The sequence below is a fragment of the Heterodontus francisci genome, chromosome 26 (assembly GCF_036365525.1).
Source record: "Heterodontus francisci isolate sHetFra1 chromosome 26, sHetFra1.hap1, whole genome shotgun sequence".
In the NCBI taxonomy this organism is placed as follows: Eukaryota; Metazoa; Chordata; class Chondrichthyes; order Heterodontiformes; family Heterodontidae; genus Heterodontus; species Heterodontus francisci.
Window position 1 is genome coordinate 12,829,853 of NC_090396.1, and position 26,623 is coordinate 12,856,475.

At 42.7% G+C, this 26,623-nt stretch overlaps 1 protein-coding gene across 1 annotated transcript in view; it reads left to right on the forward strand.

Annotated features, from left to right (window-relative positions):
- Nucleotides 1-26,623, forward strand: part of tmem104 (transmembrane protein 104) — a 246,945-nt gene that overhangs the window by 152,430 nt on the left and 67,892 nt on the right. Inside the window, exon 8 of the mRNA XM_068057817.1 lies at nucleotides 10,933-11,026. Coding sequence (XP_067913918.1) covers nucleotides 10,933-11,026 — 94 coding nt within the window. The remainder of the gene's footprint in view (nucleotides 1-10,932; nucleotides 11,027-26,623) is intronic.

The following is a 26,623-nucleotide window of genomic DNA, read 5'->3' on the forward strand; positions in this document are numbered from 1 at the left end:
GCAGGCATCAAGATCGGCGCAGGCTTGGAGGGCCGAATGGCCTGTTCCTGTGCTGTACTGTTCTTCTTTATTCATCTAACATCTATTGTGGGGGAGTTATTGGAATCTAGAAGGACAAAGAGACTGAGCACTTAGATTTTGAGCTAATTAGAGAGAGCCTGTATAGATTTGTAAAGGGTAGGTCATACCTAACGAACCTAATTGAATTTTTGCGGAAGTAACTAATGTAGTGACGGGAATGTCTGTGGATATAATTTATATGGACTTCCAGAAGGCATTCAATAAAGTTCCACAAAAGAGACTGCTGACCAGAATTAAATCTCATGGAGTTCAAGGCAAATTATTGACCTAATTAGGTTGTAGATCGTGTAGGGGTAGTGGGTATGTGCTCACTATCTGATTAACCTAGACCTCACCTTTACAACTTGAAATGTCTTTCATTTGAATAACTCTCCTAGCTCAGAATGCTTGTAATGAATCCGAACTCACTGACAAGTTATTCAGTAAGTACTTCCTGGCACCTAACTTAATTCTGTTTTTGCAATTTGCACTGATGTCCCTGTACCTGCTGCCTACCTATCTAGCTCAGGTAATCTCCACATGGACAGAATGTAATTTCTTCATTATTTAAAAGACCTAACTAAACAGTTTCAGCTCTCTAAACCTGGCTGGGTAGCTGAGTGCCCTTAAACTAGGTTATCAATTGAGTGACCCTCCTCTGAAGCTTTACCTGGGGCTTGGTATGCCCTGCCAAATGAAGGGATTGGAACTGAATACGGTATTCTAGATGTTGCTAAACTGAGGTCTTGTACAAGGTAGGGATTGTAATTCTAGATCTTAGTATCCAATTCAGCCCCGTGACACTGGTTATCGATATTCAATGAATCATGAACTGTAAGCCCCATGTTGTTCTGTTCAGAAGCTATGAGTGCACAACTTTACATGGTCTATATGTTGCTGGACTTTTCCTGTTGCCAAATACACAATGCTTCTCTTTTTTATCATATTCAGCAAACATCATCTCATTGAACAGAGATCTGAGCCCAGGTTATTCATCTAAACTTCTGAGTACCACTCGTATCTTTGTGTCTTCACCAAACATGTGGACAATTTCCTGATGCCTTCATCCAGGTCATTAATAAAACCTGATACTAAAAATGTACATTGGGGAGGGACAGAGGGGGTCAAGCAGGAAAAAAAGAAGTTTTTTGGCAAACTAAGTCCCATCAAATATCCTGACAACAGTAGTTTTCTTTTTAAACATCAGCAAAGTAACACTTGGATGAACAAATCGGCAACTGCTTCTGGGCACGTGAGCAACTGAAAGTCTGCTACCGAGACTGCATTTATTCACTGCCAGGATCATATGATTATCCCTAGAAAACTAGAGACTGAGCAAATAGCTGTCAGTTTTTCACCATCTCTTCCGCTCCCCCCACCCCCCCCTCCTTTTCCATGGTGTAGACAGTACAAATGTGTGTTCCATTCTTCCTAGACAGCGATTGTAACACTAAAAATCTTGATAACCCCCATTCCCTCCCAGAAAAATGAGTTATTCTAATTTTAGTTTAAGAAGCTGTTGTACCTGTTGAACAGGCTCAAGTCGGATATTCCTCAACCTTGTATCTGCCAATGATAGGTTGGAACAGGATATTCCTCCCTCAAATAGTTTTGTATATATTAAACACTTGGAGTATAGGAGCAGCTTACATTAAAAGTACAAAACATAGATTTGCAATATTTGGGGGCAGACATGGTAGATTTGCAGTTTTAAAATCCATTCAAGGTTTCTCAGCAGTGCTTTATAGGTTAATCAACCCCTCTCACTCTTCATGCATAGCGAATGATATGGTATATATTTCTCCGGTGATAACGTCTGTTTTAAGTACTCAGTGTTAAACAGCTAACTTAGATTATTTTTGTTTTCTTTTTAGAAGGAAATCATGTTAAGGCAGAAGATTATTTGAGTTCTGCAGAAATGACCAATCAAATTACAGCTGAGATATCCATCCATTAGTGAATGTGGAGTTGAGGGTGATGAATGTCTGTTTGCAATGAGGGCCAAGTATCTCCCATTGATCGGAAAACCCACTACAATTTTACTGACTCGTTTCTGTCAAAATTCAAACCCCAGAAATGGGCTCATCACTTTCCTTAGGCTGTGTCAGTAAAGATTATAGAGCTACTGAGAAAGTGGACCCCTTACTCATATCATTGGTCAGTATTTTGGATTGTTTTGTGTATTTTTGGGACTGACTCACAGGCAATGGAATCTCTTCGGTTGGTGTCTCCCACAGATCAGCAATTGCTGGAAGTTAACACAACTGACGCATCAAAATGGTGAACCATGAAACAGAGATCTTTCATACTTGGACTGCAGCAAACTCCCATGGGGTCCTCCAGCATTGCACACCTTTAAATGAGCTCTGTACTCCACCCAGAGTAGTTGTGCATCTCTGTCTGACTGTGTGTGTCTCTCTCTGACTCCCTCTCTCTCTCCGGTCTCTCCCTCTCTCTCTCGCTCTGGCCCCCTCTCTCTCGCTCTGGCCCCCTCTCTCTCGCTCTGGCCCCCTCTCTCTCTCCCTGTCTCTGTCTCCCCACCCCCGTGTTGGGTGAGGGGGATAGGTGATTGGGACTGTACTGTCCAGAGTGCAGTATGGATGTGTGGGGGGTGGCGGGTTGGTGGCGAATGTTTACTGTCCCCTCAGTGGTGGGGTGGGGGGGGGGGGTGGGCGGCAGGAGGGAGGCTGTACTTTCTCCTGAGGGAGGTTTGTATAGGAGCTCTTTCCCATGGGCCTGTAAATTACTATTCAGGTCTTTATCCACACCACCACCTCAATGCCTGACACTTGCTTTACACAGTTAAAGTACCCAGTTGGGTAGGGTAAAATAAGAGGAACAAGTGAGAAAAGGGCCATTTTACACTTCAGATGTGTTACACCCACAGTTCATTTATTAATACTGAATCTTTCAGCCCATCAGTTCCACTCCATCCAAACTCCATGTACAAACATTGAAGATTTGGGCCCACTAGTCCAACTCCATTCACAGCCCATGTATGAGGTGCTGTTGGCTATCAGCAGTAACCAAATTTATCACCACAATCTGCAGTCCGTTCTGCCTTCTGTTGCTTCATGCTGATATTGGGTCATCTGAGCATTTCTTGTTTTCTATTTAAGCACTTGGATTCAGTGCCACCGGATTCTTCTCCACTTTAGTACTGGATGATTGGAGGGTGGCAAATGTTGTTCCCTTGTTCAAGAAAGGGAATAGGGATAACCCTGGGAATTATAGACCAGTCAGTCTTATGTCGGTAGTGGGCAAATTATTGGCGAGGATTCTGAGAGACAGGATTTGATTATTTGGAAAAGCATGGTTTGATTAGAGACAGTCAGCATGGCTTTGTGAGGGGCAGGTCATGCCTCACAAGCCTTATTGAATTCTTTGAATATGTGGCAAAACACATTGATGAAGGAAGAGCAGTGGATGTGGTGTACATGGATTTTAGCAAGGCGTTTGATAAGGTTCCCCATGGTAGGCTCATTCAGAAAGTGAGGAGGCATGGGATACAGGGGAAGTTGGCTGTCTGGATACAAAATTGGCTGGCCCATAGAAGACAGAGGGTGGTAGTAGATGGAAAGTATTCAGCATGGAGCTCGGTGACCAGTGGTGTTCCGCAGGGATCTGTTCTGGGACCTCTGCTCTTTGTGATTTTTATAAATGATTTGGATGAGGAAGTGGAAGGCTGGGTTAGCAAGTTTGCCGATGATACAAAGGTTGCTGGAGTTGTGGATAGTGTGGAAGGCTGTTGTAGGTTGCAACGGGACATTGACAGGATGCAGAGCTGGGCTGAGAAGTGGCAGATGGAGTTCAACCTGGAAAAGTGTGAAGTGATTCATTTTGGAAGGTCGAATTTGAATGCAGAATACAGGCTCAAAGACAGGATTCTTGGTAGTGTGGAGGAACAGAGGGATCTTGGGGTCCCAAGTCTTGCCACCCAAGTTGATAGAGTTGTTAAGGCGTATGGTGTGTTGGCTTTCATTAACGGGGATTGAGTTTAAGAGCCGCGAGGTTATGCTGCAGCTCTATAAGGCCCTGGTTCGAGCACACTTGGAATATTGTGTTCAGTTCTGGTTGCCTCATTATAGGAAGGATGTGGATGCTTTAGAGAGGGTGCAGAGGAGGTTTACTAGGATGCTGCCTGGACTGGAGGGCATATCTTACGAAGAAAGATTGACGGTGCTAGGGCTTTTCTCATTGGAGCGAAGAAGGATGAGAGGTGACTTGATAGAGGGGTACAAGATGATGAGAGGCATAGATAGAGTGGATAGCCAGAGTCCTTTTCCCAGGGTGGAAAGGGCTATCACCAGGGGGCATAATTTTAAGGTGATTGGAGAAAGGTTTCGGGGAGATGTCAGAGGTAGGTTCTTTACACAGAGAGTGGTGGGTGCGTGGAATGCGCTGCCAGCGGTGGTAGTAGAAGCAGACACCTTAGGGACATTCAAGCCGTTCTTGGATAGGTACATGAATGATAGTAGAATGAAGGGTAGGTAGTTAGTTTGATCTTAGAGTAGGTTAAAGGTTCGGCGCAACATCGTGGGCCGAAGGGCCTGTACTGTGCTGTACTGTTCTATGTTCTATGTTTTACTCAAGTGTTTAATTTTTCCAAGCACATTTAAACTGTGAAGTACACACTGGTGTTACTAGCACACTTTTATATTTTGGCATCGAACCTATCCAGGAATTTTCAGTAAGTTGGGGAGTTGTAAAGTGCTTTGAAGTGGAGTTTTTTAGTGCAACAGGCTGATGTAATTCCAGCATAATGTTTACTGCTCAGTCACAGTTACATTGTATTGCAAGAATGGAGAATTCCAACTCTTGCCTTTGATGCTATCTATTATCTCCTGCTAACTTTTCTAAAACATTTTGTCTGCCTGAAATGGGACTGAATTCCTGAGGCTAGTGGATAGCACGGTGCTATCCTAACCTGTACAGAGTGAGCTGGAGACGGTCACTGCTCTAAATGACACCAGTTTAAAGTGACCTTGCCTCATCTGTTTCTCTTCCCCTTTGGCTGAGTACACTGAGCATTAAACCAGTGAAATGAGATATTGTACTATTCTATTGAGTTACCATTTGTATGTAATAGGTGGCGAAAAACATACTAGAACTGCAATGTGTTGGTGTTTCAGCTGTGGGTTGGGGTCTGTCACTGCATCTCTTTGGAAATCCTTGCTTTTTAACATTTTACCTGTTGAATAATTCGCATTATGTCTGGCATGAACCTCTTCTGATCTTTTTGTGGTAAATTTATCATATTTCAGTAATGCTAAACTTCCCGAATGTGTTTTTCAGATTTAAGGAAAATATAACCCTTCCTTGGTACAGAGGGGCTGCTTTATACTCCGTTAACAGCTGACAGCTGTTTGTTTTACACCCCACTCAATCTCTTACTCTCCGTTGAAGCTGAAGGAGAGTAAAATCTGGAGCCGGCCTGATCTGTCTTTTCCCACAAGATGGCTTAGGTTTAAATTGCTCCCTTGGTTCTTGTGTTGTCTGCTGCAGTCCCAGTGTTTATTGCATGGGTCTTTCAGGACAGTAATAATTGTTTAAAAATCTTTAATACTAAATCAGTGGATATGTCTGTATGACCACATCACAAACCCCTCAATGAAAGGATATTCCACTTTGTTTTAGCAGGATCATGGTGGTTTTATAATTGAATTCAGAAAATGCACCTTTGGACTTTGCTGTAGTTCTGTGCATGTCATAATAACCTCTAATTTACACTGCACCAATTGGATTAATTGGAGTAGATTCAGTATTCCACTCTAAGCCACTAAGTCCATACTCCACTCTCATAATGATGCCTGCATTGTGACATAAAGTTCAATACTCAGAGTTAACATTCAGGTAATGGAGTCAGCCAACACAGTTAATGGTGTCAATTTTTATTCTGATACACTGCTGTTGCTCATCGGGATGCTGCAATCTGCCTTACGGATCCTGTAGATTAGAGCGCCTGTAGAAAGATGTATGGAATTTTTAGCTCGCTGTGGGCCTGTTCCTTTCCACGCACTGAGTGCTAAAACCCTGCTGCTCCACCAGTTGGCTCAGGCTGCTGCTAAATTGCAAAACACACCTGTTTCTTAATAGCTAAATATCTCTGTTGTCTCCTTCTGTTGTAACCTTCAATCTGATGCATGAGGTGGTCAGCTTGAGCAGACACCTGTTAAAACAGGTTGATGCAGGGACCATTAATCCAAGCCTTTAAGGAGCGCCAGTAGAAAGGCCTTCAGTGTTTCACCACCCCCCCACACACACATGCATTTGACTATTGATGCCTGCAAGATAGGGCCAGAAGGACTGATGTTGGCTGTGGTACTTAATAAAACCATTATCTTGTGCCAACTCAACAGCCGTCTGACTATATCCAAGAGTACGGGGAGACATGTTGAGCAATTAGGTTATACTTGCAGGAGCATAGACTAATCTGGGCATTTCAGAATGTGAATTTTGATCAAATGGAAGTAAATAGAAAGCTGTCTATAGCTTTCCCCTCCACCAACAGAATCTAAAGGTCACTTGCTCAGTCTACATCGGTTGTGTTCTATTCTAGGAGTACTGTAATCAGAGTCACAACAACTTATATTTATAAAGTGTCTTTTAATGTAATAAAACAGCCCAATGCACTCCACAGGAGTGTTATAAAGCAAAATTAGACACTGAGCCACATAAGGTGATATTGGGGCAGATGGCTAAAAATTTGGTCAGAGGTAAGTTTTAACGAACATCTTGATGAAAGAGAAGTGAGAGAATTCCAGAGCTTAGGGTTGTGACCGCTAAAGGCACCAATGGGGATGCTCAAGAGGCCAGAATCAGATAAGCACAGATATCTTGAAGGGTTGTGGGGCTGGAGGAGATTAGAGCTGGGGAGGGGTGAGGCCATGGAGAGATTTGAAAATAAGGATGAGAATTTTAAAATTGAGGCATTGCTTGACCAACAGCCAATGTAAGTCACTGAGCACAGTGGGGTTAGGTGTACAGGATTTGGTATGAGTAAGGACACTGGCAGCAGAGATTTGGATGACCTCAAGTTTAAGAATGGGACACCAGCCAAGAGTATGTTGGAATAATCAAGTCTAGAGGTAACAAAGGCATGGATGAGGATATCAGCGGCAGATGAGCTGAGACAGTGCAACTATGGATGAGGTTATGGAGATGGTAATAGGTGGTCTTGATGGCACAGATATGTATTTGGAAGTTCATTCCTGGGTCAAAAAGTTACCAAGGTTATGAATAGTCTGGATTAGTTGCAGACAGTTGCTGGGGAGAGGGATGGAGTCGGAGCTTTGTGATGGGACTGAAGACAGTGGCTTCATCCTACCAGTATTTAATTGGAGGAAATTTCCGCTCATCCAGTACTGGATTTCAGATAAGCAGACTGATCATTGAGACAATAGAGGGGGTTGAGAGAGGTGGTGCTGAGATAGAGTTGGATGTCGTCAGCTTACACATGGAAACTGATGTGTTTTCGAATGATGTCACCAAAGGGGCAGCATGTAGATGAGAAATAGGAGGGGGGCCAAGGATAGATCCTTGGGGGATACCAGAGGTACTTGTGTGGGAGTGGGAAGAAAAGCTATTGCAGGTGGTATTGTGTATGATTAGACAAGAATGAGTACAGTCCTACCCAGCTAGTCTATGGTGGAGAGGCATTGGAGCAGGATGGTGTCAACTATGTCAAAGGCTGCATATGGGTCAAAAAGGATGAGGAGGGATATTTTACCTTTGATGCAGTTAACTAGGATGTCACTTGTGACTTTGACAAGGGTCGTTTTCGGTACGGTGGCGGGGCGGAAACCTAATGGGAGCAATTCATAAATGGAGTTCTGGGAAAGATGGACATAAATTTAGGAGGCAACTGCACACTCAGTGACTTTGGAGAGGAAAGGGAGATTGAAGATGGGGTGTTGTCTACAAGGACTGAGTGGTCAATTTTTTTCTTAGAGGAGTGGGATGATCGATTTGCAGGAACGAGGACTGTACCTGAGAAGAGAGAATAATTAACAATAGCAGGTAATGTGGGAGCGAGGAAGGGAAATTTGGTGGTTAGTAGCTTAGTGGGGATAGAATTAAGGGAGCACAAAGTGGGTCTCATGGTCAAGATAAGCTTGGAGAAGGCATGAGGAGAGAAACTTGAGAAAGATGGAAGTTCAGGGCTAGAGCAGGGGGTGATCTTTAGAGGAGGTTTGGCCTGGTGGGCTAGGGTGAGGGAGGGAAGCTACTAGTGCTTTTTACAAGCTATTTGTACGCCATCTAAACCAAAAACCCCAAAACATCGAATCAAAAATGCAGCATTCTCAACTGAGCGTCTGTTTAATGCAAGGAGTAGATTTACTTTTATAAAGTAGATGATTTCTTTTTTCCTCAAGCTAGCTTTCTGAAGTTTGGTAGGTCAGATCTATTGAGAGAGTCCAAATGCAAAATAACAACTGTAAGTCTCACCACAGGGAACTGGGTGGTGGTTGGGCGGGGTGCTCCCAAACCGCAACCCAGAAGAGGATCTTGAGATGAGCAGTGTTGCACATTCCTAGCCCACTACTGGGAAGGATTGATTGGGCATGGTTGCACTTCCCTCTAAAACAGCTAGTCCGTCGTGGCAGGATCCGAGAATGATGCAAGCCCTGGCATGTTTGAGCACTTTACATGATCACTTGGGCCTTAGTCTGAGTAAAAGCCATCCTTCTATCTGATGCACACCAGACCAGCCCTCCCTAGTCTGTGGATTCGGAACAAAGGAACATGGTCATTTTTGACTGGCGATTCCTAAAGTTCGTCTAGTTTGCCTTCCCCCATCCTGATAGTCATATGGTGCAATGATGATGAAGTTGTTGATGAATTGTGACAATGAATTTCAATTTGGCTACAACAGACCCAGGCATGACGCAAAGAAAACCCCAGTGGTCAAGTGTTGCAGTTACCATAAGGCACATCTCAAATTAGTCATCTAATCTATCCCAAAATATTTCTTGAAAGAAATCTAACTTGTGTTTGAATCAATACTAACTGCTTCCACTATCTGTCTATATAATTACATTGATTTACCGCTTGTTCACTGAAATATTGTTTCCACTGATGAACTTTGAATTTAATCCTCCAAGGGGGGCCGAATGGCTTACTCCTCCTATGTTCTTATCCTTTGTAAGTCTGGTGCACAGAATTACACACAGTGCTCCAGTTGAGGCCAAACCAGTTTTATAAAAAGGTTCTTCATAAATACCTTGCTTTTGTACTGTATGCCTCCATTTATAAAGCCTAGGATCCCATAAGCCTTTTTAACCACTTTTTCAACCTGCTGCCTTCAATGATTTGTGCACATATACCTGAGGTATTTCTGTGCCTGCACCCCATTGAGAATTGTACCCTTTTATTTTATATTGCCTCTCCTCATTCTTCCTAACACAATTTCACTTCACACTTCTCGGCACTAAATTATATCTGCCACGTGTCTGCCCATTCCACCAGCCTATGTCCTCTGAAGTTTATCACTATCCTCCTCACAGTTCACAATACTTCCAAGTTTGCATCATCTGCAAATTTTGAAATTGTGTCTGTACTTCCAAGCCTTGGCCACTAATATAGATCAAGAAAAGGGTCCAAGTACCGAGCCTTAGGGAGCCCCAGATTCTACTTTCCTCCAGTCTGAAAAATAACTCTTTACCACTGCTCCATTTTCTGCGTCTCAGCCAACTTTGTATCCATTCTGCTGCTGTTTCTTATTCCAGGCACTTTGACTTTGCTGACCAGCCTGTTATGTGGCACCTTGTCTTCCAAAAGGTGTTTGATGATGTGCAACCCATCAACTGCATTACCCTCATCAATCATCTCTTACTTCATCAAAAAAGCTCAATCAAGTTCGTTAAACTTGATTTGCCAGTCAGTTTAACTTCGGTGGTGGGAAAGATTTTAGAAACAATAATTCCAGACAAAATTAACAGTCTCTTGGACAAATGTGATTAACAATTCCATGCTGGCTTTCCTTAAAGGCAAATCATGTAATACTCCAGTGCTCTGGCACCACTCCATATCGAAGGAGGATTGGAAGATTATGGCCAGTGCCTCAGCAGTTTCCACCCTTACTTCCCTCTATCTTTGAATGCATCCCATCTGGCTCTGGTGACTTATCGACTTTAAGTGCAGCCAGTGTTTCTGGTACCTCCTTATCAATTTTTGGTCCATACAGTATCTCAATTATATCCTCTTTCACCATGACTTTGGCAGCAGCATCTTCCTTGGTAAAGACAGATGCAGAGTAGTCAGTTAGTACCTCAGCCATGTCCCCCGTCTCCATGCGTAGACCCACTTCTATCCTTTTACTCTTTATATGCCCTTAGAAGACTTTTGGGTCCCCTTTAATGTTAGCTGCCAATCTCTCCTAATACACTCTGTCCCCGTCTTATTTCTTTTTTCATTTCCCGTGTGAACTTCTTATATTCAGCCTGGGCTCACTTGTATTATCAACCTGATGTGTCATATGCACCCTTTTTCTGTTTCCTCTTACTGACCATCTCTTTCATCATGCAGGGAACTCTGATTTTGTTTGCCCTACCTTTCCCCCTTGTTGGAATGTTTCTCGACAGTACCCGAGCCATGTCTTTAAAGCCAGGCAATTGTTCTGTTACGATTTTGCCTGACAATCTTTGATTCCACTTTACCGGGGCCAGATTTGTTCTCACCCTACTGAAATTGGCACATAGCAGTATTCAGAAGACAACTAATTCTCTTGGTTAACCATGCTTAATTAAAAAGAAAAATAGTTGGTCACAACTCTTTGCTGTCTTGTGTGTCACTTCATTGTAGAGCCATGTTGTAGACTTGTGACCGAAATCATACACTCTCGTGTCTAAATACATTTTTTTTATTGTACAGGCTGCATTTTCTTTGCTTCTCGGACCATTCACCTTCTTCAATGTTCAGAAGACCAAATACCTTCAAATCATCACCTCCCTGCTGAGATGGATTGGTAAGAAATTCATTTTTAAAAACTTGCTTTTTAAGCAACTTCCCTCTACAGGGGGGAGAGGGGATGTTCTACCTGGGCGGGTTGTGGGGTGCTTGTGTTGCATTTGCGTGGTGGGAGGTTGTATACAGCACGTAGTTGGGGTTTGAGACACTTGAATCTACCACAAGTAATTGGTGGGAAGATGACAGTTAGGAGAGGGACTTTGGACAATGCAGTAGAATTTCATTCTAGAAACAGCAGCAAGTCAATTTTAATCACTTCACACAACATCAAGTATATTGCATGATCTGAGGTTTCAGGAATATATATGACTTTTATTTTCAAGTGAGAATCGGCTCACGGCTTTCTTTTTAACTAGTTAATGCACTGTAGAAATGACAGGCCAATTCTTCATTTGAGAATGGAGCACCAAGATTCGAAGACTTGTTCAAAGAGACTGCTACCCCCTGCCCTGCATGTGCTCTCATGCTCGCTGTCTTACACTTTCTTTCCCCCACCTGTTCCTTGCCCCACACCACAAATTTTATAGTTAACTGCCGTGTATAGTCAGAGAATTAAAGCAGGGATGGAGTTGGTTCATTCCAACCTGTCTGCTCTGGTTTCCAGTGTTTGTATGTTGCTGAGGTTGTCCCTGTGTGGCATTGTCTAAATGTTTCTTATCACATTATATTCTTTGAGCTATGAGCGTATGGTTCTAGCCATCTGTAGACTGACAGCTATTTATATGGTGTAGTTTTATTCCCAGGACATGTTACTGGGCAAGCAATTCTTGACATGAAAGACAAGACCTGTTATCTGCAAATGTTTGGAAGGTAGCATTCCCCTGGTGGAAACTAGACATGTCTCCCAAGCTCTCTGATCTTTGTGTTAAAAGTTCTGACATAAAAAATTATCTGTCCCCTCGCCACTTTACTTTCTGACGATATCTTCAGAAATAACTGATTTTTGCACAGTGCAGCCTTTAAGATATGCACCGTTGAGATACAGTTAACCTGTGTTAGTATGTAGAAGATGGCATTTTGTCACGAGGGGCAGGTGTGTTTGGTGTTTGGTTGTGCCAAGGTGGGTGTTTGGTTTATGCTTGGTGGTTTCAGGGCCACAAGAAATGTGTATTGATTTCATGGACTGTGATTGGGCGTTTCTATACAGACTACACTTTGATATAAAATCAGAAGTAAATGGATGCCAAGCCAAAGAAGGAAATATTAGGGTGTCTAAAAGCTTGGTCAAAGAGGTAAGTTTTTAAGGAGGGCCTTAAGGAGGAGAGGGAGATGGCATTTAGACAGGAAATTCCAGAACCTGGGGCCTAGATGGCAGAAGGTATGGCTGCCAATTGTGGGACAAGGGGTTAGGGAAAGCACAAAAGGCCGTGTGGATTGTGTGGACATCTATGCCGGTGACTACACAGAAGTTGAGGGAAATTATACCTATCAGTTACATTTGGTGACTTTGGTTAGAGCTGGTTTGGGACTGTAGCCGGGACAGAAATCTAATTCAAGAGATTTAGACATTAAGTTGCAGGAAAAATGGCCATAGATTTGGGAGGTCCATGAACCTTGCAGAGGTGGGAGAGTTGGGAAATAGACGGTAATTTGCAAGAACAGAGGGGCCAAGGGGTGTGTCTTTTGAGGGAAGGTGGTGACAGATTTTGAAAGGGAGGGGGACAGAAACTAAGGAGAGTGCATCGTTTACAGTCTACCGGTTGGGTAAAGTGCATTATGTTTAACATTCACTTAGGTGCTGTGGTGCACAGCTAGATTTTAAAAAAAATCCAATGTGTTATGATTTACAGTAGATGCTTTTTGCTCCATTTGTGTGGTCACGTCGTGCAATCAGAACTCACAGGGTACTTGGACTGACAATGCTATCGAGGGCTTGGTCTTGGTTGATAAATTGGACCCAGTTAGACCAAGACTGCAGTAAATAACAAGCAAAATACTGCGGATGCTGGAAATCTGAAATAAAAACAAAGTGCTGGAAATACTCAGCAGGTCTGGCAGCATCTGTGAAGAGAGAAGCAGATTTTTTGAGTTGGATATGACTCTTTAGAACTGAAGGAAGGTAGAAATGAACATATGAAATGTGATGGGTTTTATGTTGTTGAAAAGGGGGGAGGGGAGGAAGAACAAAAGGGAAGGTCTGATAGGGTAGAAGGCAGGAGAGATTAAATGACAAAGATGTTATGGAAAAAAAGCAAAGGAGTGCTAATAGTTGTAGTAAAAGACAAAGCATTTGACAGAGTGTGTTAATAGCAGAATAATGAACAGCTCTGTCCAGAAGCAAATAATGAAAAACAAGTTTAAGACCTGCACATGATTTTTAAAAAAACCAAAATGGGGCTCATGGTCTGAAATTGTTGAACTCAATGTTGAGTCCAGAAGGCTGTAAAGTGCCTAATCGGAAGATGAGGTGCTGTTCCTCGAGCTTGTCCAGAAGGATGTGGAGGCTTTGGAGAGGGTACAGAGGAGGTTTACCAGGAAGTTGCCTGGTCTGGAGGGCATTAGCTATGAGGAGAGGTTGGAAAAACTCGGATTGTTTTCACTGGAACAACGGAGGTGGAGGGGCGACATGATAGAGGTTTACAAAGTTATGAGCAGAGTGGATAGTCAGAAGCTTTTTCCCAGGGTGGAAGAGTCAGTTACTAGGGGACATAGGTTTAAGGTGAGAGGGGCAAAGTTTACAGGGGATGTGAGAGGCAAGTTCTTTACACAGAGGGTGGTGAGTGCCTGGAACTTCCAGCTGGGGGAGGTGGTGGAAGCAGATACGATAGCGACGTTTAAGAGACATCTTGACAAATATATGAATAGGAAGGGAATAGAGGGATATGGGCCCCGGAAGTGCAGAAGGTGTTAGTTTAGGCAGGCATCAAGATCGGCACAGGCTTGGAGGGCCGAATGGCCTGTTCCTGTGCTGTACTGTTCTTTGTTCTTTGTTCTTGCGTTGAGCTTCACTGAAACACTGCAGCAGACCAAGGAGAGAAATAAGGGCACGAGAGCAAGGCGGTGAATTAAAATGGCAAGGAACCAGAAGCTTGGGGTCATGCCTGTGGACTGAGCAGAGGTGTTCCACAAAGCAGTCACCCAATCTGCGTTTGGTCTCCCCAATGTAGAGGAGGCTGTGAATTGCTGCTTCACTCCAGTAAATACATTTCAGCTACAGCTCAAATACCAATGGGTTGCTACGTCTTTCAAAGGTAGATGACATCCCACTAAAGGCAGAGGATTGGCAACAGCATTAGGTGAGTAGGTTGATAAATAGAGGCAGTGTGTCTGATTGCACAGTTTAAATATTGATAGAGTGATATTCTTTCACTTACATGCTGCTAAGAGACATTGCTGAAGTGAGATTTGCAGAAAATGAAACTTCTCTGACTGGAGGAGGCCAAGGTAACAGCAACTAAAAATTCAGGAAAATATAGTGGCTGTTCTGTACTATTAGGAACAAATTATTGATGGGCTGATAAATGATTGAAGATCTCCATTGAGGTAGCTGCAATAATATTCATCCATCAGTTATAATTTCTGCTCTTCACTGTTCCCTAGATGATGGTTGTGTGCGAGGATGGTTCCATTCTACATGGGAAGTAAGAGAAGTTAGTCGAGGGGGCCTATAAAAATCATGCTGTAGTGCTGCTGCTCGAAGTGTTGAATAAATAAAAATGAGACTGCTTTAGTTTAATTTTAGTAACTATTAGTAGATGACCATTTTGTCTGGAGTAATGCATTCTTTGAACCCAGGGCTTTGCAGTTGAATTGTGTATTGAAGTGTACAGGGCTAAGTGCTGACTCGTGTACAGTTTGCACATCCCTAACCTGGATCATCTCCTTCGGTTCCAAAGTCAGAATCCTGTGCAGCTGATTCAGCTTTTGAGGCATTTTTGGTGCAGTTGCTGAACATATAGTAACTTGCTGCTAATGCCTGTGGTTCCCACAGACTACAAACAGCTGCATGTGTCTGTCCTGTACTCATGTAAACTCTTGCCTGTAGTTTTGTCATACATGTTTGGTGTGTGGGAATGATATTATGTTGGGTAATTGAGTTTGTTGACTAAATGCACAAGCTTTGTGCTGACTATACTGGAAGCTCACAAAGTTCCATTCTGTTTCTCTCTCCTATTGCTGCAGTGCAGATACTGGCTGCGTTCTGGTGCTTCACCTCTTGATGTTAGCCTGCAGAGTGTTTTTCAGGGTATTTGGCAGAGGATGCAGACCCATTCTTAGATGTCTCTTCTATTGGGTTCCTAATATTTACATTCTCATTTAAGCAACTGGCTTTCCTTATGTGATGCTCCAGATTTATCATGTTGCTTTTATTTTGGTATTAGAGTAATGAATATGCCCAAGGGCATAGGTTAGACCACAGTTAGAACAGTGTCAGTTTTGGGAACACCTTATAGAAAGGACATTAAAGCCACAGAATGCATACAATACTGGTTTACCAAGAAAGGTTAAGTATAGTTAAGAGGAGAAACCTGGATTATTTCTAATGGAGCGAAGAAGGCTAAGAGGAGATTTAACCACTGTTTTTATTGTGGGAACAAGGAAAGACTATTGCCATTGGCTGGGGAATGAGTGAAGACTTGTCTGTTTAATAGGGTCCAGAGAAAGGAGCGATTAGGAAAATTTATTTTATGTAGAGGCTTATTGGAACATACTTTGGTAAATAGTTTGAAGCAGAGGTCCACTGTCTGTTAAGGAAATGTTCATAAACATTTGAAACAGAAAAATATAGGACTGAGAGAGATTAGTTTTGGATTTCTGACACACATGGGATTAGTTGAATGGCAGCCTGTGCCATAAACTACTTTGGTTCTCTCAGTTGTTCAGCATTTCCTTTTTTTTCCAATAGTTAGAGCACAGAAGGTGCCTATTCGGCCCGCTGTGTCCGTACCAGTTCTCTGCCAGAGCAATTTATCTCGTTCCACTCTCCCTGCCCTTTCCCCATAGCCCTGCAAATGTTTTCAGGTGCTTGTCCAATTCCATTTTGAAAACATCGATTGAACCTGCCTCCACCACACACTCAGGCAGTGCATTCCAAATTGTAACCATTTCCTACTTTAAAAAAAAACTTTTTCTCATGTCGCCGTTGCATCTTTTGCCAATTACCTTAAATCGGTGTCCTCTGGTTCTTGACCCTTCTGCTAACGGGAACAGTTTCTCTCTATCCACTGTTTCCAGACCCTCATGATTTTGAGCACCTCTACAAAATCTCCTTTCAACCTTCTCTGCTCCAAGGGGAACAGCCCCAACTACTCCAATCTATCCACGTAATTGAAGTCCCTCATCCCTGAAACTATTCTCGTAAATCTTTTCTTCAGTTTCTCTTAAACCTTCATGTCCTTCCTAAAGCCAATGAGGTAACCTTTGCCCATTATGAAGGTTTTGAAATACTAATGTGTGATGTGTTTATTGAGCAGTCACCAAGTGTTAGTTGAAAGCCTGAGTGTAAGTATCCTATGCTATTGGGGGCTCCTCCTTCAGCAGTCATCACTCTCAACTTCAAATTTGTTGCATAGTCCTTCTGATAGGGAATTTCTACTGGCATAATTACATTTGAATTTCTAAGTAAATTGTGAATTGTGAGCTAATTTGTATCTCGCCTGAATAAGATAATAGATGAAGGGATATAGGGAGCAGCACGGATAAGTTATAATTGTTTGGTTGTGGGAGGGTAAATACTGACATGGACTGGTTGGGCCAAATGCCCTGTTTGTGTTAAGATAACAGGGTTGTAGTGGTGGGTGATTTTAACTTCCCCGATATTGACTGGGGCTCACTTAGTGCTAGGGGCTTGGATGGGGCAGAATTTGTAAGGAGCATCCAGGAGGGCTTCTTGAAACAATATGTAGATAGTCCAACGAAGGATGGGGCTGTAGTGGACCTGGAATAAAAGCAAGAAATGCTGGAATCACTCAGCAGGTCTGGCAGCATCTGTGGAAAGAGAAGCAGAGTTAACGTTTCGGGTTTCGGAACGATGAAGGGTCACTGACCCAAAACGTTAACTCTGCTTCTCTTTCCACAGATGCTGCCAGACCTGCTGAGTGATTCCAGCATTTCTTGTTTTTATTTCAGATTTCCAGCGTCCGCAGTATTTTGCTTTTATTTTAGTGTACTGGACCTGGTATTGGGGAATGAGCCCGGCCAGGTGGTCAAAGTTTCAGTAGGGGAGCATTTTGGGAACAGTGACCATAATTCCATACGTTTTAAGGTACTTGTGGATAAGGATAAGAGTAGTCCTCAGGTGAAGGTGCTAAATTGGGGGAAGGCAAATTATAACAATATTAGGCAGGAACTGAAGAATTTAGATTGGGGGCAGCTGTTTGAGGGTAAATCAACATCTGACATGTGGGAGTCTTTCAAATGTCAGTTGATTAGAATCCAGGACCGGCATATTCCTGTGAGGAAGAAGGATAAGTTTGGCAAGTTTCGGGAACCTTGGATAACGCGGGATAGTGTGAGCCTAGTCAAAAAGAAAAAGGAAGAATTCGTAAGGGCTGGAAGGCTAGGAACAGATGAATCCCTTGAGGAATATAAATACAGTAGGAAGGAACTTGAGCAAGGAGTCAGGAGGGCTAAAAGGGGTCATGAAAAGTCATTAGCAAACAGGATTAAGGAGAATCCCAAGGCTTTTTATACGTATATAAAGAGCAAGAGGGTAACTAGGGAAAGGGTTGGCCCACTCAAGGACAGAGAAGGGAATCTACGTGTGGAGCCAGAGGAAATGGGCGAGGTACTAAATGAGTACTTTGCATCAGTATTTACCAAAGAGAAGAACTTGGTGGATGATGAGCCTAGGGAAGGGAGTGCAGATAGTCTCAGTCATCTCATTATCAAAAAGGGGGAGGTGTTTGGTGTCTTGCAAAGCATTAAGGTAGATAAAGCCCCAGGGCCTGATGTGATCTACCCCAGAATACTGAGGGAGGCAAGGGAAGAAATTGCTGGGGCCTTGACAGAAATCTTTGCATCCTCATTGGCTACAGGTGATGTCCTAGAGGACTGGAGAATAGCCAATGTTGTTCCTTTGTTTAAGAAGGGTAGCAAGGATAATCCAGGAAATTATAGGCCGGTGAGCCTTACGTCAGTGGTAGGGAAATTATTAGAAAGGATTCTTCGGGACAGGATTTACTCCCATTTGGAAACAAGTGAACTTATTAGCGAGAGGCAGCATGGTTTTCTGAAGAGGAGGTCATGTCTCACTAACTTGATTGAGTTTTTTGAGGAAGTGACGAAGATGATTGATGAAGGAAGGGCAGGGGATGTTCTCTATATGGACTTCAGTAAAGCCTTTGACAAGGTCCCTCATGGCAGACTGGTACAAAAGGTGAAGTCACGGGATCAGAGGTGAGCTGGCAAGATGGATACAGAACTGGCTCTGTCATAGAAGACAGAGGGTAGCAGTGGAAAGGTGCTTTTCTGAATGGAGAGATGTGACTAGTGGTGTTCCGCAGGGATCAATGCTGGGATCTTTGCTGTTTGTAGTATATATAAATGATTTGGAGGAAAATGTAGCTGGTCCGATCAGTAGGTTTGCGGATGACACAAAGGTTGGTGGAGTTGCGGATAGTGTTGAGGATACAGCAGGATATAGATCGGTTGGAGACTTGGGGGGAGAAATGGCAGATGGAGTTTAATCCGGACAAATGCGAGGTAATGCATTTTGGAAGGTCTAATACAGGTGGGAAGTATACAGTAAATGGCAGAACCCTTAGGAGTATTGACAGGCAGAGAGATCTGGGCATACAGGTCCACAGGTCACTGAAAGTGGCAACGCAGGTGGATAAGGTAGTCAAGAAGGCATACGGCATGCTTGCCTTCATCGGTCGGGGCATAGAGTATAAAAATTGGCAAGTCATGCTGCAGCTGTACAGAACTTTAGTTAGACCACACTTAGAATATTGCGTGCAATTCTAGTCGCCACACTACCAGAAGGATGTGGAGGCTTTGGAGAGGGTACAGAAGAGGTTTACCAGGATGTTTCCTAGTCTGGAGGGCATTAGCTATGAGGAGAGGTTGGATAAACTCTGATTGTTTTTACTGGAATGCCGGAGGTGGAGGGGTGACATGATAGAGGTTTACAAAGTTATGAGCGGCATGGACAGAGTGGATAGTCAGAAGCTTTTTCCCAGGGTGGAAGAGTCAGTTACATGGGGACATGGGTTTAAGGTGAGAGGGGCAAAGTTTACAGGGGATGTGAGCAGTAAGTTCTTTACACAGAGGGTGGTGAGTGCCTTGGAACTTCCAGCCGGGGGAGGTGGTGGAAGCAGATACAATAGCGACGTTTAAGAGGCATCTTGACAAATACATGAATAGGATGGGAATAGAGGGATACAGTCCCCGGAAGTGCAGAAGGTGTTAGTTTAGGCAGGCATCAAGATCGGCGCAGGCTTAGAGGGCCGAATGGCGTGTTCCTGTGCTGTACTGTTCTTTGTTCTTTGTGTTGTAACTTCTGGTTATTTCTGAACACATTCTTACATATGCTACCTGTATAACAATTGCTGTTTCTTCACATGAACTGTGTAGTTTACATTCATTGACAGACTATGGAATACTTTAGTTTACAGGCAATAGAAAATCTCTAAGATGATGGATTGATCAATTTAACGAATTATTCCTGCAAACTTCACATATTTTATAATAAATGTTGTTTTGAATAGGCAGAAGGAGAGAGGTTGAGTGATGAGCTATGCAAGAATGATGGGGCGATGAGACAATCATGGTCATAGCGAGCACTGCAGGGAGATTTTTTTTACTTACAATTCTCAAGCCTACACAGCGAATCGGATAGTTATGAAAATGACTTTCCCTTCACAGTAATGGTGATGCTCATAAATTTTTAAACAAATTTGCAATTATGTGGAACCTCAGTCTGTAATGGTGTGCAGCTTTGTCGATAAATTAAGAAAATTAACATTTTAATTTATCTGGAAACTGGGACAATCTCATTTGCCAGACAGAATGGACAATAATGCAAAACAAATAAGTTTATGCACAAGGACATTTTTATGAAGTGCTCAATAAAATTGAGCATCAATTTGTTGCATGGCTTTTACCCTTAACACATACAGTGCTGACAGTTTCAGGGAGAACCCTGGCTCCTTGAACTAATCATTTTCTTGTTTTCTACTACTGATACATTAATTCTGCAAAGGAGTAGCTACAGATTGACCCTGAACTTTTGCATTTAAAAACACAATTTTACATTAAAATAAAATGTAAGAACTTTCAGTGTGCTTGCTCTATGTCTGGCTTTTTCAACAACTTGCATTTATATCGTGCCTTTAACATAGAAAAACTGTCCAATGTGTTTCACAGAAAATGTAAACAGGCAAAAATGGATGTCAAGCCAAAGATGGAAATATTGGGAGGGGTAACTTAAAGCTTGGTCAAAAAGGAAAGAGAGGAGGAGAGGTTTAAAGAGGCAATTCTGGACTGTAGGGGCTAGATGGCTGAAGGTATGGCTGCTAATGGGGTGAAGAAAGTGAAAAGTACATGAGGCCAAAGTCAGGAAGGCAGAGATCTCCAAGGCTTGTGAGGAGGTTAGAGAAATAGGGAAGGACAAGGAAGGAATTTGAGCATGTAAATGAGCATTTTCAAATTTGAGACTTTGGAGATCTTTGAGTGCAGGGGTAATGGGTGAGCAGGATTTGGTGTGGAGTTTTGGATAAGATCCAGTTTGTGAATCTGGCCAGGAGAGCAAGTAACAAAGGTATAGATGAGGGTTTCAGAAGCAGATGAGCAGAGGCAGGGTGTGAAACTTGCAGTGTTTTGGAGGTGGAAATAAGCGGTCTTGATGATGGAAAGGATGTGGGGTTGGGAGCTGATCTCTGGATCTGATAGGATCCTGTGAGGCTGTGAACTGTAGTTTAAATTGAGACAATAGCCAAGGAGGATATGATGCTGTCTGCCGGCATATACTGAAGGAAATAGGAGCGCTCTCCCTCGGTTTATTTAAACCCTATTTATTATAGGAACATAGGAGCAGGAGTAGGCCATTCAGCCCTTCGAGCCTGCCTCGCTATTCAATATGATCAAGGCTGATCATCCACGTCAATGCCTTTTTCCCACACTATCCCCATATCCCTTTATGTCATTTGTATTTAGAAATCTCTCAATCTGTTTTAAACATACTCTGAGCTTCCACAGCCCTCTGGGGTAGAGAATTCCAAAGATTCACAACCCTCTGAGTAAAGAAATTTCTCCTCATCTCTGTCCTAAGTGGCCACCCCCTTATTTTGAAATTGTGTCCCCTGGTTTGAGACTCCCCAACCAGGGGAAACATCTTACCTGCATCTACCCTGTCTATCCCTTTTAAAGTATTTTGTAAATTTCAATGCGATCACCTCTCATTCTTCAAAACTCTAGAGAATACAGACCCAGTTTGCCCAATCTCTCATAGGACAGTCTCTCAATCCCAGGAACAAGTCTGGTGAATCTTCGTTGCACTCCCTCTATGCAATAATATCCTCCCTAAGGTAAGGGGACCAAAACTGCACACAGTACTCCAGGTGTGGTCTAACCAAGATTATATACAATTGAAGCAAGACTTCACCACTACTGTACTCAAATTCTCTTGTGATAAAGGCTAACATACCATTAGCCTTTCTAATTGCTTGTTGCATCTGCATGTTAGCTTTCAGTGACTTATTGACAGCCAGGTACCTTTGTACATCTACATTTTCTAATCTCTTACCATTTAAGAAATACTCTGCACATCTGTTCCTCCTTACAAAGTGGATAATTTCACATTTTTCCACATTATATTCCATCTGCCCACATTCTTGCCCACTCACTAAATCTGTCCAAATCCCTTTTGAAGCCACTTTACATCTTCCTCACAACACGCATTCCCACCTAGTTTTGTGTCATCTACGAACTTTAATACTGCATTTGGTCCCCATGTCCAAATCATTGATATATATTGTGAACAGTTGGGCCCCAAGCACTGATCCCTGTGCTGACCCCACTAGTCACAGCCTGCCAATGCAAGAATGACCCATTTATTCCTACTCTCTGCTTTCTGCCTGTTAAACAATCCTTAATCCATGCCAGTATATTACCTCCTATCCTATGTGCTTTAATTTTGCTAACTGGTCTCCTGTGAGGAACTTTATCAACAGCCTTCTGAAAATCCAAGTATACCATGTCCACTGACTCTCTCTTTTTCTCCCCCCCACCCGCCCCCCCCCCTTTATCAATTCTGTTAGTAACATCCTCAAAAAACTCCAACAGATTTGTCAAACATGATTTCCCATTCATAAATCCCATATAAAATTTTTAAAGAAGCTTCAAGCCTTTTAATTTCTTAAGATATCCAATTACTTTAACTACTGAACTGTAATTGCTGAATTCATCGCTGGAAAAGGAAGAAGAGAATGACTTCAGCTGCTGAAATAGACTACTGATTGTCCCGCTGTTGAAAAACCTTTTTTTCTCCATCGGACAGCTGAGAGGACTTCAAGCAACCTTGGACTGTTCCACGTTGGAAGATTCCACTTCGGGAGGAGTGTAAATCTGCAAGGACACTAATTTTTTTCTATTTTAAATGTTGATATTTTAATCATGCTTAAGAATTTAGTTTTTCTAGTTCAACAGTTAATTTGTTGATCTCAAGACACCCGGTTCGGTTTGCCTTATTCAGGGGTTAATAGATGGTACAATTTGCCTGGGTTTTTCTTTAATTTGGAAAGTTTAAAGTGATATGTTAGGCGATCTGTGGAGGGACAGGACTGAATCAACAGTGCGTTTCTCCCACCACAATCAGAATCATATCATATATTTTGATTGGGGGCTTTGTCTTGAGCGGTCAGTCGTACATAGGGAACAAAGTTTCTGGTGGGTGCCAAAGACGATGGCTCCAGTTTTTCCAATATTTAGTTGGACGAAATTGTGGCTTATTCAGATCTGTATATAGAACAAGTAGTAGCAAAGTGCAGAGATAGTGGAGGGGTTGGGAGAGGTGGTGAAGAGGTAGAGGTTGATGTTGGCAGTGTATGTTTGGAAGCTGACCCCATGTTGGCAGATGAGGTTGCCAAGAGGCAGCATGTTGAGGCCAATGCTATATCCTTGGGGGATTCCAAAGTTAATGGTGCGTGGGTGGGAAGAAATGTCATTGGAGTTGTTCTTTGCCTGTTCTCTGTCCTTCAATTTTTTTTTTTTATAATTACTTCTGCCTCTTCCAACCTTTTCCCAGCTGTTCAAACATGGCTCTATTGTGTGGAAACATGGGATTGGACTCTAAAGATAGATTTATTGCTAATTCTAAGACAATGATGTGAAGTTCCTCTCTGCTAATCCACTTGAACTGTTATCTGGTTTTAATTAGAGTTGGGGCCATTCCAGCAGACATGCTTATTGCAAACTGGAATAGTGGAGCCTTGGTGGGGTAATGTAGTGTCCCTCCCAACCCCCCCTCCCCAACCACGTGGATGATTGAAATTGGTAGTTAGTCAGGACCCTCAGAACTGTACTCTTGCTTCAAAGATAGTGGCATGGGGAGTACTGTACAAATTTATAAATATATTTACCAAGAAAAGGAGAATTACATATATAGAAGATTCATTAGCCGGCTGTGTAGAGAAGAACGGTGCAGGGATTTGTCTGCAACATTTCGAGTAGATAACTGGGCAGGTGGATCAGCTAATTAACCTTCTGCTTTGTCTTCGCTTCAGCTGCTTTTTGAAACTAAGATTCTAAATACTCTTTGCATCTCATCAGTGATGTATTCTTTGGAACCTGGTAGAACTTCTAAAATTTATTGTAAGGGGTCCTGGCAGTTTATGAACAGGCTATGCTGAGCAATAAACTACACTTTCTGTTTATAAGGTGATCATTCAGATTGTGCCTGATTCTCTAATTAGCTAATCTAACCTCCTGTGCAACACCAAGCACAGGTTTGATGAGATTTAGACAGCCTGTCACTTGTATCAAATGCGAAAACACAGCTGCAAATCACACCTTGTCTCGTACATTGATGTATCTTCTCTGTTTGGGTTCGTGGAGCTTGCACAGACTGTGAATTCTTGTCTTTCCTGAATATTTAGGTTGTAAACCATTTTGAAGTGATTTAACTCAAACTCCACATTTCTAGAAGTTCTTAATAGTCTAGTGAAATTGTATCTGTATTGGGTAGATCAGGCTTTTCAGACCAGTTGCAGGTGGTCACTGAACAGGTGGGCACAAAGCTTTGAGGGAACACTAGACCAGCTCGAAAATCCTTTAGAATGAAGGGGATTAACTGTTTTGAGAATTGTGAGGGCAGAACACTGTCATGCTCTATATTTAAGTTAATTCTGTGACACTGTCATTGAACTAAACTATCACTGAATTATTGTACTATCTAAACTGTCAGAGTGCTTGTCTGACATCCAAAACTGGAGGAGCAGAAATTTCCTCAATTTGACTTTGTCTTTGGTCCCCACCACAATCTTTGCTGCCTAGCTACCAACTCAATCACTGAAGAGCAAAATGCTCCAGATGCTGGAAATATGAAATCTAAACAGGAGATGCTGAAAATATTCTGCAGGTCTGGCAGCATCTGTGGAGAGAGACAAAAACCGTTCACGTTCCAGGTCAATAACCTTTCATCAGAATTGAATCGTTAACTCTGTTTCTTTCTCCACAGATGCTGCCAGGCTTGCTGAATATTTCCAGCATTTTCTGTTTTTATTTTGATTCCATGCTGCTCCTCGACAACTCTGAGGCTGAGAGGAACTTCCAACCACATATCTCTGCCAACACTAAGACAACCTGTTTCCATCCCCGTAACATGACCAGATTCTGCCGCTGCCTCAGCTTATCTGTTGCTGAAACCCTCATCCGTGCCTTTGTTGCTCTAGACTAGAGTACTCTAATGCACTCCTGACTGGCCTGTCACGTTCTAACCTCAGTAACATTGAAGTCATCCGAAACTCTGACAATGTCCTTACTCGCATCAAGTCCCTTTCATCCATCACCCCTGTGCTCGCTAATCTACATTGTCATCCTGTTAAGCAACGCCTCTATTTTAAAATTCTCATAGTTGTTTTCAAATCCCTCCCTTTCTCAGTAATCTCATCCAGCCCCATATTCCCTCATATCTCTGAGCTCATCTAATTCTGGCCTCTTCAGCATCCTGGACTTGTGTGTTTTTCCAACTTTATGCTCCTCAGGTTGATTGACAGAGAAATGTTGATGCTAGGGAATGGAACTTTTTTTAAAGCACTCCCTTGGCCCTAAAGTTGGGGCAGTTTCCTGCTGTGAAGCCACAAAGAAACTGGGGGGAGATTGCCCCATACTGTTGCAGTTGGCAAAGAGAAGAGACTTTGATGCCATCGGTCTGAGGTGGTGGAAGGATCAGGGCTCAAAGGGAACCCATAAGATCCTATTAGTCTGGGATAGTATAAGGGCCAGGACTAGAGGGAACCCTCAGCACATTGGTTTCCTATGTGTATTTTGGGATGGTGAAAAGTTCCTTGAACAGTATTGTGGGTCTGAAGATTTTTTCTTTGCCTCTCATTCATTCATTCAGTGTAGTTAGCTATTTTGTGTGCATATTGACTGCATGTTGTTTGAAAATGTTAACTTGAGAATAAACTAATTTCCAAATATAACTTTCCAAGAGGCTGTCTCACTGGTTTACACCAGGGGTGCTGTAACTTCAGCCTTTGTTGAAATATCTGTTGTCAAAACTGCATGCTGATTTTCTTATTCAAAGGAGCTCATTAACTCTGTAACTACAGGGGTTGGCAAACTACTCCAAAACATTTCCACTCCTATCCCATAACACACTCTGTGGTAACTCATCTGTATTCTGGATGTTTGCTCATGTTGATGTGTACACACACTTACCCCCAAGTGTTACTAAAAGGTAGAAAGTCATGTGCAATGTTAGTCAGTCACTTACAGCACAGCAGGAGGCCATTTGGCCCATCGAGTTCATGCCTGCTCTCCACGGAGCTATCCTGTCAGTCCCACTCCCCACTCAATGCCCGTAGCCCTGAAAGTCTGTTTCTCTCATGTGGTAATCCAACTTCCTCTTGCAGTCATTGTCTGTCCTTGCATCGCCCTTATGGGCAGTGAGTTCCAGGTCATGACCACCCGCTGTGTAAAAGTGTGCTTCCTCATATTCCCCTTGCATCTTTCGCCAAAAAGTTTCATTCTGTGTCCCCTAGCAGTACTGACTTGCGTGCATAGGTAGGCTTTGAAATAATGGGTCACCTTGAAAAGACCATATCACAACCTGAAACAGTTTCAGGCAGATCAGAGATTGCCAAGATATTCTAGAATAATTTGGATAATACAAAACACATTGAAGGGCCAATATGGTTTCCATAAAGCCATCTTGTGTATGAAATAGTAGATTGGAGGTTGTTCAGCCCAGGGCAGGATGAGCTGTACTTTGTTTTTTATTTTCTGTGGCCAGAATATTTAACCAGCATGGCCATTTGAGAACAGATAACTGAGGTGAGTGTGAGAGTGATTGCTATTGATATCAAGGCAGCATTTGACAGAGTGTGGCATCAAGGACCCCGAGCCAAATCGAAGTCAATGGGAATCAGGGAAACTCTCCACTAGTTGCAAGATAGCTGTGGTTCTTGGAGGCCAATTATCTCAGCCCCAT